Raw genomic sequence first — 13171 nt, forward strand, 5'->3', positions numbered from 1 at the left:
GGTCAGCACCCGTGTTAACTGGGTGCTGTCTGATTTTGTGTTCTGAGACAGGACTTCACCAGTGACCCCACTGATATTTATGCTTCTTTGAGCCATTTGATTCTTAAATTCATTCAGACATATTTCACCAACGCCCACCGTGTGGCTGGGGAGTCTTTCAGAGACTGGGGAGACACAGACACCAAGACAAGTGAACTTCCTGCTGTGAGGGAACGTGGCTTCCAGCAGTGGACTCCAGTGATAACACTGAGCCAGGTCTCAGACTCTCTGCTGCCTGGTTTGCTTATGCCTGCATTTCCCACTCCCACCATCACCACCACCACCCCCACGTCCCCCTAGTCAGTTCTGACTCACAAAGAGCCTCTCTTACGTTTCCAAGACTGAAAATCTTTATGGCAGGAGGCTACCCATTTTTCTCCCTTGGAATTCCCACTGGATACAATCTACCAAACTTACAGATAGCAACCTGACAGATCACCCACCACTAGAAAATGTCCCTGGGGCTCTTTTTTAACAAGTTCTTAGTCCAGATGCATTTTCCTTGAAAATACTTCCCTGGTGAGGCCGCAGTTATGCGTTTTCTCCACCTGTGTGCCAAACAGTTGAACTTTAGCAAGTGGTGCTTGTGAAAGATTCAAGTTAAAGGTCTCAGTCGCCTGGTTCAAGCCCAGGTAAACACGACGTGCAGTTGAAAACAAGAACTGCCCCAGCGCATGGCTGGTTTCCTTTAGTTACGGTTTGGGGCGAGATTTGTACTGGGTGAACGAGTTTTAACCAAACAATTTTCTGCTTGGATGTGACAGAGTCATTAAGACTTAGCTTTACCATCCAAAGAATAGCCTGAAAAAAGAGAAAATGGTGAACTTAAATCTATACTCTAGCATTTATGTACTTTTTTTGAGTTTTTTTGCTGTATACTGTAGTATTTTACCATATTAAAAAAACATGCAATTTTATACTTTTATAAACACACACTCTTGGTAATTTGAGACACTAGAAATCTGAACCCTGATAGTCTATGAAAAGAGATACGGGCACGGGGTAGGGGAAAAGAGAGAAGTGGATGTGTGTGCTCAGTTAAATCATAATTTCTTTTAAAAATAGCCAAACTGTTATTTTAAATAAAGGAAGCATTTCAATTTTACAAATTTGACTTCCTTATGTAAGTAATACTAAAATGGTTAACACTAGAGTAAATCTATTTTAATATTTTGGAACCAGAGAATTTCTTGATTTGCTTTACTCTCTTGCTTCTTCTACTGTCCATAACACCAGCGCCCTATAATTGGTGACTTTAAAAGGTTGCATTGTCCCCCCTACAGAAGTCTGTGAGGCTCAGCCTGTACAATCAGAAGGAGAGGAGCCCAGCTGAATCTATAAATCTCTCTTGGTTCATAGTTGTTAGGAGGATTTCATGCTGTGCTGGACCGTGACATTTAGCATTCTCACTGAAAAAAAAAAAAATTAAACCGATTATTCATCTCTTTCTTATCTGTTCTAAACTCTGTGGACACAAAAACCAGTTCATGTGTAGAGTTTCACTTTCCAATAAACAAAAGTTGAAAGTTAACCTCCTTTACAAGGTACATAATGGTCAATGACCAAAATTCTTTCCAGTTCCACATATGATCGATTTCAAGATTACAAGGGCATTGTTGTTCGCTAATTTCGAGCATGTTATGCAGGGCCGTACTTCACAAGCGGTGGGCAATGATTCAGAAAAGGAAAAATATCCCGTGCTTTCTGAAGTTAACGAGATAAAGTTGTTCTACCTTGCAAGATTGCATGCAATCTCAGTGATATCCTAAAAGCTGTTTACTCACTGATAAAGAGATTCAGAATAGAAGCAAACCCCCTCAGTCTCTTGGGAGTTGAAGGGTGCAGGTTACACACAGTCACAATCATGTTTGTGTCTGGCTCCCTACAAAGGAAGAGAGGCTTCCATTGTGAATTTTAACTTTCAACTTAGTGGAAAGAAGCTGCGCTGCAATCCCAAAGGCTCACAGTTCAAGGCCGCCATCTGCTCCGCAGGACAAGGATGAACACTCTCCTCCTGTGTGATTAACTACCTCTGAAAACCTACCGGAAGGTCAGCTGTGGGTCAGTTCCAACTCTATGATACACAACAACAAAGACAATATATTACCTTGGTGGGTTTTGAAAATACGATCCTTCCACATCCTGAGGCAGTGGGTCAGAGATGTACCCTGTGTACCTGTACCTGTGAGAAGCGCAAAGCTGTTCTTATGCCCATGTCTTCTCTGAGAAGTGGGCGCTCCTGCCTCCATACCTTCCTGGTGAGCAGTCATTTCTAGCCCCTACACTTCCTCTGTCTTTCAGAACAACGCGGAGTCTGACAGTGGTCAACTGTTGAGTCTCTTCAAGGGTGTGTAACACAAGAAGCTTCCTTCCTTCCCCAACAGTGGCAACTACCCCGTAGACTAAAGGGAGACACTCTAGTGCTCCTCTCATACCTTACTCCAGAGGAGAAAGACTGAAAAAGGCAGACCATTCACCTGCTGAAGCTCTAGCAGAGTTGACTGTGTGTTGCGCTTTTTTGGGGTTGTTTTTTTCTTTTTCATTTTTATTTTACATTGGTTTGCTTACAAAGTTTGTATACATTGTGTCTCACACTGTCCTTCATTCATATTGTGTTTCATACAGTCATTTCCATTCATTGTTTTAGAAAATTAATCCCCATTAGCAGAGGTTTTATAATACAATATTATTTATCTAGGAGATACTGAAGGTTCTGTTCCAGACCACTGTCATAAAGCCGATATTGACAGCAATTCACATCACTTCTTTTTATTTCCCCATGCCTTTGAAGGGAGCTTGGTGGTGAATTGTGCTGCCAACACAAAGGTGCAGAGTTTGAATCCAACAGCTGCTCCATGGGAGAAAGATGAGCAGTCTCCTTTACGGTTTATTTCCTCTTGAGTATCTTCCGAAGGCCAGTCGAACACAACAACAGCAACAGTCCATCTAAAAGTTACATTTACGCTATACTGTAGTTTGTGAGGGAGCTCTATTATGGTTGCATAGTCTGTGTGAGTTTACTGCTAGCCCAAAGACCATACCTCTCTGTCGCTTCAAATCCAGGAGCACTGGGACATAGTCTATAGAGAGTTGAACTGCCAACCCAAAGGCTGCATGTTTCCATGGGTTCAAATCCACCAATGGCTGCTCAGGAAAAAGATGGTCCATCTCTTCCTATATAGTTACCGTGTCAGAAATCAGATGGAGAATGGCTGTGGGGTAGGACCAGCTCAGCAGTGAATTTGAGTTTTGAGTTATTAAATGTTCCTAAGGATAAGTTTGAAACATTTCAAGAATTATAGGAATGTGATGCAAAGACCCAGAGTGAGCACAGGGTTTGGAAAAATGGTAACAATAGACTTGCTCAGTGCTGGGTTGCTACAAGGCTTTAATGTGTTGGGGAGCGGGGGGCAGAAATACAGTACTTGCAATGCACAATAAAAAGAATCATGCATCTGGAAGCATCACCCTATCTCTGTCCCTGAGGCAGAAAATAGGGCTAGGTTTAAGCTTTTCTACAGAAAGAGAGGTCTGGGCAGTGAGGCCCGGCCACCCTCCACCTCAGACAGCTGTTTGCACCAGGCAGGCCTCCTTGGTTAAGGAGACTCTGGCAGCTGCCTGGCTGAGGGGAGTGCTCAGAGGGTGGATTTTCTCATTCTCTCCTCCTGGATTTTTAAGAGAATAATAGACAGATTTTGTTTTTTCTCTAATTCTAGCAGTTCTCATTTGGTTAGCTATGGACAAGGTACATTTTCATGAAAGGCACAACTGTGTAATGGATTTTATGAGCAAAATGGCGATCATAAAAGCATTAAGGTAGACTTTAGGGGTCTGGTACCAGGGAGGTTCTGAAGACTTTGCGTTGTGATTATTTACTTGGGAGGGATGGGAATGTTTGCAAATTTGAAATTTGCTAAAAGCCCTTTTAAGGATCCCTTGACTGCCACTAACTGGGTTTCGGCAAACACCGTTACTGGCCTCTGGGTTGAGTGGATACTGGTCCTCCTTTCCCACCATTGTCCTTTACAGCACAATTTACAATATGTGCCCCCCCAAAGAGCATTTCCTGTCTTGATTGTCCTGAAGCTGCTAAGGAGAAGCTTATTTTTAACTTGGAAATTGGTTTTGTTTTCCCTACTTTTAGCCTAAGAACAGTCGTCTTATTAACTTCATCAGGACCTGATGATAGTTTATTTAGTTCAGAGTTGCCACGTTTTATGAGCTAATACAAATTTAACTTCTGCCACACCATCATCCTGCAGTCATACTGTGAAAATGTCCTTAAATATGGGCAGAAAAAAAAATCAGTGTTAGAACTCAGATACTCATAATGCCATGGGAGATAATCAGTAAAATCGCTACAATATACATCACATTTAGGGTTCTCACCAGTTCATGTTTATCTGTTTTGAATAGAAATAATGTATGTAATAAATAGGACATAATTTTTAAATGCTGAGTCTTTACGTTCTCCAGTGAAATAAACAAAAAAAAAATCCCACCAAATCATTGTCAGCCAGCTGATTTCAGCCCACAGGACCCTGTGGGTTCCATATTTGTGTGTGTACGCTGTATGAAGCCTGTCTTTTACAGAGAAGTGGGGTGAGTTTGAACTGTCATCCTCTGGGTTAACAGTGAAACATAACAGTATGTGGCACCTCAGAATCTACTAAAGCAGATCACTTCTTGCCAGTGATTCAGAACTAACTCATAGCTGACCCTCCAGTGGGTTTAGAGAGGCAGTAAACGGCATGGAGGGAGCTCACCCATCTTTCACCCATGGAGCTGCTTGAGGATTTGAACCACCAGGGTGAGGCCACCTTCGGGTTAGGGCAGCTCCCACAGACAACCCCATCAGAGTTGCATATTAAAAACTAACGTTTTTTTCTTGATTAGTGCTTGACTCATACCAATTGCCAGGAAACAGATCCCAGCTCATGACAACCTCATCTGTGTCTAAGTGCTCCATAGATTTTTCAGTGGCTGCCTTTCTAAAAAAAAATACTGGTTGCCAGGGCTTGCTTTCATGGCACTTGTGGTTATTCCCAAACCACTAACCTTTCAGTTCAAAGCTGAGCACATTAACTCTCTACGCTGCCCAGTGATGCCCCTGGCATGTAGTAGTTGTTGTTGTTGTATACAGTTAAGTTAGAACCAACTCATAGCTGACTCTGCAGCAGCTTTCCAAAAGCAGTTTAATCACACAGGAGGAAATTGCCCATTTTCTTCCACGGAACAGATGGTGGATTTGAACAACACACCTTAGGTATGGTAGTGCAACTTCTTGCCATTAGGCCACCAGAACTCTGGCACATAGTAGGTGTTTTTAAAAGAATGTGTGAATGAATAGCCATTATTATTATTATTATTATTATTATTATTATTATTATTATTATTACATTCACTGTTAAATGGATCCAGAAAGATGTACTTCTGCTTTGACTGTCTCCTCTGGGTTGACTGTATCATAGCAGCAGGAATGGTGTACAGAGTAATGCTGGCCTTTGCCTTCTGGGAACCCATGAAAGTGTGTGGATGGGTCTTTGAGCTGGGGGTCCATGCAAGTGCTACAGCCAATTTGAGTAATAACCCTGTGTTAAACTGTGGAGCCCGGAAAAATCCCTGGAGCCCATCATTCCATTCGGTGTGGCTCTTCTCTTTCTGGCCTGGATCTGCCCTCTGCCCTGTCTAACTCTCCTTTATACAGTTTCCTTCATTTCCATGCCATATAGTTTTATGTTTGTTCTAGGAACTCTGAAATTTGTTACTATTTTCCTTCAATGGAAATGTCATTTCACTAGATCATGGGGAAAGTGGAGGGTTAAGGAAAGAGAGAAAGACCCTCAACCAGATGGATTGACATGGTGCCTGTAACATTGGGTCCATGTAAATCAGAGAAGGTGAAGAATGGGACAAGATAGGGCAAGGTGCACATCTGTTGTTCATAGGGTTACTTTGACTCAAAGTCGATTTGATGGTATCTGATGATATTAAATAATAGGAGAATGAAGAACCTCAACTCCTTAAGGGCACGTTTAGTTTGTTTGAAAGATATTAATGTGCTGGGACTTTTCTGTACTAATGTACTATGTTGTCCTTACAGGTCTCCCCAACCAGTGCCCCCCTTGAGGGAGGCACACCACTCACAATATGTGGCTGGGACTTCGGATTCAGGAAGAATAACAAATTTGATTTAAAGAAAACGAGAGTTCTCATTGGAAATGAGAGTTGCACCCTGACTTTGAGTGAAAGCACAACAAATAAGTAAGAACCTTCAAATGCTTTATTGGACCTGTGCTTAGAAATGAGACATTTGCTTTATTTGCGCTTTTCTTTTCAGTTTTTTTTTTTTTATTGGATTGCATACAGCCCTCCATATACATTGTGTTTCATTCCTATCAGTTGTGTCTTACCCAATCACTTGTACACGTTATATTCTAGGTAATTGGCAGTTAATGAGTAGATGGTGTTGGGGGTTTTGATGAGTATTGTAAAAATAGTCTAACATTTAGATAAAAAAGGATCCTGACTTATCAGATCCCTTGCAACTTCTTCAGTTTTTCTGTAAATGCTTATTTACTTACCAGCACTGAGGATGAAAAGAACAGAGGGGATGGGTTGCAGGCACGAGAAAATGCCAGCCTCTGGACTTTCTAACCACCAATTTGACAGCTGTTCAGAAGTGGTCCTGGTACATCTGAAAGAGCAACATGGACTGATATCCCTGCATCTTTCGATCCTTTGAATATGCAAAGTCCCTGAAGCTTTTTATCTATAAAAATCAATAAAGGGTTCAAGGGAGCTCTGGTGGCCTAGTGGCAGGAAGCTGTGCTGCGGTCCTTCAGGCACACAGTTCCAATCCACCAGAAGCTCCGCTGGAGAAGGAGGGTCAGTCTCCTCCTCTGCCAGTCGGATCCAACGCAACAGTACTCAATTTAAAAAAAAAAAAATTAACGGTTCAGTATGAACCCTCTACCTCAGGGTTCACCCTTTAAGCCTTGAAAGTGTAGTGAAATAACCAACTTGCAATTTTGAGACTTGTTTTTTAGATGAGTTTCCATTCCATTTGTTGTTGTTGTTGTTGTTGTTGTTATGTGCTGTCGAGTCGCCTGCGACTCATAGCGACCCTATGTACAACAGCCCTAAACTCCGCTCTGTCCTGTGCCAATCGCACTGTCTCTGACACTCCCATCCCAATTATCCCAGTCACTGAATCAATCTACCTCATAGAGGGCCTTCCTCTCCTGCGCCGTCCCTCCACCCTCCCAAGCATGATGTCCCTCTCTAAGGACCGGTCTTTCCTCACAACATGTCCAAAGTAAGTTAGACAGAGCCTCAGAATCCTTGCCTCCAAGGAGCCACCCAGCTTAACCCTTTCCAGGACAAATCTGTTCTATTTACTATTTATTAATTTGTATACTACTTATTAGAAAGTTATGCTACCAAGCCAAAGGTGGGTGATTTTCATCTGCGGCCCTCAGGCCAGGTTCAAATTGTTTTCCTGTTAAACATTCTTCTATGTGGTATAGCACTGGTCTGTGCATTGCTGTACAGAGGTAACTCGTGGTTGCTGTGATGCTGAACACTGGGACACTGATGGGCCAAACGTGGTAATGGTTACCATGGTGGACAGTGTTGGCTGGAACCTCCCGACTAAAACAAGCCTGGAAGCAGGAGCAGCATCCACTTCCGAAATGGCTTGCCTCCGGAAACTCTTTGTACGAACAGTGCTCGGGCCTTTCATTCATAGGGTCGCTATGAGTCATCTACAATTCGACGGCATCAAACAACAACAACAACAACTTTTTAGAGCCTTGGTGGCCTAGGGCACAGAGTGTCTCTGTTAAGCCTGAAAAGGATGCCCCTCTGGAAGCTGGAATCCATCAGGAGCTCTGAGGGTGAAAGATGTGCAGTCTTCTCTTGTGCAGTGAACAGCCTGTGAAAACCCACCATGGGATCAGCTTTCAATCCCTTCTGACTTGACAGCAGTGAGTTTGAGTGAGCTAATTTTTCCAGGCTCTGTAAAGTCATTTAGCGTCTCAGAGTCCTGGGAGGTGATAATACTATTTCTGTGTTGCAGACAGTTCCCTTAGAGGTCGAGAGTGACCTCGAGGAGAAAACCTCAAGTAAGACGAGCTAGCAGGGCTTCCACCCCCGCTCTCCTGGTCCAAGATCTGCGGTCTTTTCACTGTGTTCCACACATACCTCCTATCACTTTATTAACTTCACAGTGAACACAGGGTCCAGAAATCATTAGTTACCAGATTGTAACAACCAAATACTTAAAAGGTATTTGGATTTCAATAAATTAATGGAATAATTTAAAATACATTAGTAAATTAATTCTTTTTTAAAGATTTGTTAACCAAACTATAAAAACATTGCCTTTTCATGGTGGAATCTATTCTATAAAGTGGTCATTTTCTGTTTAGTAGAATGGACTCTGAATGTCCCAATTTTGCTTAGACAAATAGCATCCATTTCATATTCTTTTTAGCTTAATGACCAAAAGAGAGACAAAAAAATTCTAGAAATCTCCCTTGCAAAATCCCTAAAATTTTTAATTGCTGCATTATGAATTTGGACCTATGCAGTAAAACATAATTCATTCTAAAAAATAGGCAATAAAAATATTTAATTTTAAAAACCCTTTTCCACATCTATAATAAAACTACTGATTCAGAAATAATCTTACGGGAAGTTCATCATAATTTCATTATTTTTGTGCAATTTAAATAAAAACACAACAAATTTTGTTTTAAAAGTATTTGTTGTCGTACTTCAATAAAGATTTAGAGTTTGATGGATTTTCTACTTCTCAGATGCTCTGAAACACTCATCTCTTGATCTTAAGTCTACCAGACAATTTTGTTGACCCAGTTTGCATTATTAGGAACTTTCCGATAGATAAAGTCTTCATTGATTAGGCTTCTTTGATCATTTCCTACTTTGTATAAATATTTTATTATAGAGAATATGATGTTTGGCATAATAGTACAAAAATAAAATTACAACATTTTCAACCGTGAAGCTTACTTTTTCAGTGTTTACAACAAAGCTCACAATTGAATGTCTTTTCCTATAAACAGCCACGTCAGAAAAGTAATGTCTTTGGATTTGTCATATAGTGAACCTTGCACTTTGCAGGTTGAAATGTACAGTTGGTCCTGTGGTGAACAGGCATTCCAACCTGCCCATTGTCGTTTCGAATGGCCGAGGGACAGCCCAGTACAGTACGTTTTCCTATGTGGTAAGTCTAAGCTGTTATATTTTGTCACGAACCTGGCTATTTGTTACTTGATATAACTAAGTTATAAACTAACAAACTGCTTTTGTTTTGTTGTGTTTTTATTTCTTTCATTCAGGATCCTGTAATTACAAGTATTTCTCCAAGTTTTGGTCCAAAGGCTGGTGGCACTTTGCTTACTTTGACTGGAAAGTACCTAGACAGTGGGAATTCAAGACACATTTCAATTGGTGGAAAAACATGCACTTTAAAAAGGTGTTGTAACTGTACTTTCTGTTGGGTTATTCAGTCAAGCTGGGTTATTTCTCTCTACCTAACAGCTCAAGCATAGATAGTTCTTCTGGGTTAGAAAGATAATTACTATTTATTTTTCTGATGACAAAATTTCCTCTTCCTCAATTCTACCTACTCCCTTCTACTAATTTCCCTACCTTTTATTAATTCCAGTTTTCAATTTTATCTTCCGTTTACCTTTTTAATTTCTTGTACCTTAGTATCCTAGCTATACTATGGGTTTTGAGATTCTAATAAATGACAATTACATAAAGTAAGCATTTCCATAACGATATACAATTACTCAATTGCAAATTTAGGAAAAATTGTGACTTTAGAAACAAGAGGATGGTGCAGGATAGGGTAGGGTTTTGATCTGTTGTTCATAGGGTCACTAGGGGTCAGAGTTGACTCAAGGTCACCTAACAGAGAGGAAAATGGGTTTGGAGGGAAATTATATTTCTGCCACTTCTTGTTGTGTGTACCTTAAAGTAAGAACCGCCCATGGCTGACCCATTGTGGGTTTTCAGAGGCAGTTAATCTCAGACAGGAGATTAATCCTTCTCCCTCAAAGCATCTGGTGGCCTCAAACCGACTGCCTTCGAGATTGCAACCTAACTTGTTGCCACCAAGCCACCAGAGCTCTGTTAATCAAGTACTGAAAGAATGCTTGTATAAAGTGCTTAAAATCATAAATGTTTTGTCAAGGATGCCTAGTCAAGGCTAAGATTGGGATCCATTTAGATGTAAACACCCTGCATTTAAAAGGGGCTTTTAAAAAATTTTTTATTTGTACATCAAGAGATTGCCATTTAAGAGTCATTGAATGATATACTTTTGATTTATGGGTATAATTGTGAGGTACATTTTCCTCTACTAGCTAAGGTCCTTTTTGTTAATTTCTTCATCCAGTGTGTCAGATAGTGTTCTAGAATGTTATACCCCAGCCCAAAGCACTTCAGCTGACTTTCCGGTTAAACTGAAAATTGACTTAGCCAACCGTGAGGCCTATAGCTTCGCCTACCAGGAAGATCCCATTGTCTTTGAAATCCATCCAACCAAATCTTTTGTTAGGTAAGTGAAAATTTCTGACATATATTAAGAAAAGCAAGCACAAGGGTGATTGTGTTCTGAAGTAGCGGAGAGGAATTATATCTTTGTGTCTGCCTTTGATGCTACTGACATTTCTTTTGATGGCTGCCTTTCCAGTTCACAAGTGAAAAGTTGATTCCGTTTGACTTTAACAATGCTTCTTGCCAAGAAGCATTTTATCATATTCCATTACATTGTAAACAGATTTGGGGAAACCATGTAATGTGGCAAAATAGTGTTTGTATGTTGTGTTAGATGCATAGTCCCTGGGGTGCTAAACTTCGTACCCAGAAGTGGAATCTCACTCGTTCCACTAATCGGTATATTTGCCCTGTCTGTCTCCTTGTGAAGATTTTCCCCTACGTCAGACACCCTTTGAATCAGTATCTCTTTGGGCCCACTTCACTGTGCCTCCGTTTCATTTAACTCTGTGAATGTAGTAACAGAAGTCAAGTTCATTTTTCTTTGCATGCCTTTTAGCTAGATACGTTTTTTATTTCTTTTGTATATTTAGTGACTAAGAAAATAAAATGTATTTTTCCAGCCTAGGAACTATAATATTTTAAAAATAATATTTTCAAGTTATTTTAAGTTGGTTTTGAAATACTTATCACTGAACATCTGATTTTGGCTGGGCCTCTAACTTGTAATCATTGTGTATGATGAAGTTGAACTTTTTAATTAGAATACTTGGTAGGGAAACAACTTCTCAGTGTTGCTGTTTTATTTTGCCAGTGGTGGAAGTACAATAAGTGCTATCGGAAAAAACCTGAATTCAGTTAGTGTCCCAAGGATGGTAATAAACGTGCAGGAAACAGGAAGCAATTTTACTGTGGTAAGTCCTTTGAGTGACAAACCGCTTGGACTTTTGTCTCTCGGCCTCTGTCACCGGCTTTCAGGGCACAGGGGACATAAATGTTTGCCTTTGATGTTTTCTAATTACCTTCTGCTAAGTCAAATTGTTATTTTCATTCAATAGTAAAAACTATCTAGTGCCTTCGACCAACATTATTAAAATACATATTATTCTTGTGTGTATTTGTATATGTGTACATATCCTGAAGTGCAGGCTGGGTTTAGAAGAGGCCGTGGTACTAGGGTTATTATAGATATTGTCAGATGGATGTTGGCTGAAAATAGAGATTTCCAGAGGAATGTCTTATCTATGTTTCATTGACTATGCAAAGGCATTTCACTATGTGGATCACAACAAACTGTGGCCGACTCTGAGAAGAATAGGAATCCCAGAACACTTGATTGTGTTTATGCAAAACCTATACTTGGGTCAGGAGGCGGTCTTTAGAACAGAGCAAGGAATCACTGCATGGTTCAAAATTGGGAATAGATGTATGCCAGGGATGTATCCTATCTCCATACCTTTTTAATCTATATGTGGAACAGATTATCTGGAAGCCGTGCTCTGTGAGGAGAAATGTGGCATTAGGATTGGAGGTAGACTCATGAACAACCTTCATTATGCAGATGACACAACCCTGCTTTCTGAAACTGAGGAGGACCTGAAGCGCTTGCTGCAGAAGGTCAAGGACTGCAGCCTTCAGTATGGATTAAGGTTCAACATCAAGAAAACAAAGATTCTCACCTCTGGGACAATTGGTAGCATCATGATAGATGGTGAAGAGATCAATATTGTTAACAGCTTTAGTTTTCTTGTCTCCATAATCAACACTCTTGGTACCAACAGCCAGGAAATTAAAAGACAAATTGCATTGGAAAAGTCTGCTCTCAGAGACCTTTCCAAAGTACTGAAGAGCAGTGATGTCAGTCTAGAGACTAAGATGTGCCTGATATAGGCCATGATCTTTGCAGTTACTTGCTATGCATCAGAAAACTGGACAATACCTAGGGATGATAGAAGAATTGATACCTTTGAGCTTTAGTGCTGGAGATGAGTATTGAATATATCACGGACTGCTAGGAGAACAAACAAGTTCGTCCCAGAGAGGGTGAGACCAGGCTGCTCCTTGGAGGCGAGGATTCTGAAGTTTCAGAACATGTTGCAAGGCAGGATCAGTCCTTGGTCAGGGACCTCATGCTTGTGAGGGCGCAGGAGAGGAAGACCCTCTATGAGATGGATTGATTCCATAATTGGGGTAATATGGGTAAGTGTATTGGAGACAGTAAGATGGGCACAGGATAGAGCAAAGTTTAGGGCTGTTGTACATAGGGTCACTATGAGTCACAGGTGACTCGATGGCTCATAACAACAGTATCACTCATATAAATGTATTTATGTATTCATGTATGTATGTATATATACCCCATATTTTCTCATGGCATAGTGCTTAGCATATTGCTCTGCTAATAAAAAAGGTCACTAACTTTAAACTTACCAACTACTTCTTGGAAGAAATATAGACAGTCTCTTCCCATAAAGATTTATAGGCTTAGAAACCCAGTGGAAGGTCATTGTGAGGTGACCTTAACTTGACAGCAGTGGGTAGTAGTAGTATATAAAAACATATGTATATAAAATCAGAGAGTTGGACAATGACTAGGGAG

The 13171-nt window shown here is 40.6% G+C and overlaps 1 protein-coding gene across 1 annotated transcript in view; it reads left to right on the forward strand.

Moving 5' to 3' along the window:
• The window catches only part of MET (met proto-oncogene), a 126245-nt gene that overhangs the window by 62770 nt on the left and 50304 nt on the right, over positions 1–13171 (forward strand). The window contains exons 5-9 of the mRNA XM_006882663.1: positions 6143–6303; positions 9187–9289; positions 9405–9541; positions 10472–10633; positions 11387–11486. Coding sequence (XP_006882725.1) covers positions 6143–6303; positions 9187–9289; positions 9405–9541; positions 10472–10633; positions 11387–11486 — 663 coding nt within the window. The remainder of the gene's footprint in view (positions 1–6142; positions 6304–9186; positions 9290–9404; positions 9542–10471; positions 10634–11386; positions 11487–13171) is intronic.

Source organism: Elephantulus edwardii, unplaced genomic scaffold (genome assembly GCF_000299155.1).
Source record: "Elephantulus edwardii isolate Elephantulus edwardi_28Jun2011 unplaced genomic scaffold, EleEdw1.0 scaffold00022, whole genome shotgun sequence".
In the NCBI taxonomy this organism is placed as follows: domain Eukaryota; kingdom Metazoa; phylum Chordata; class Mammalia; order Macroscelidea; family Macroscelididae; genus Elephantulus; species Elephantulus edwardii.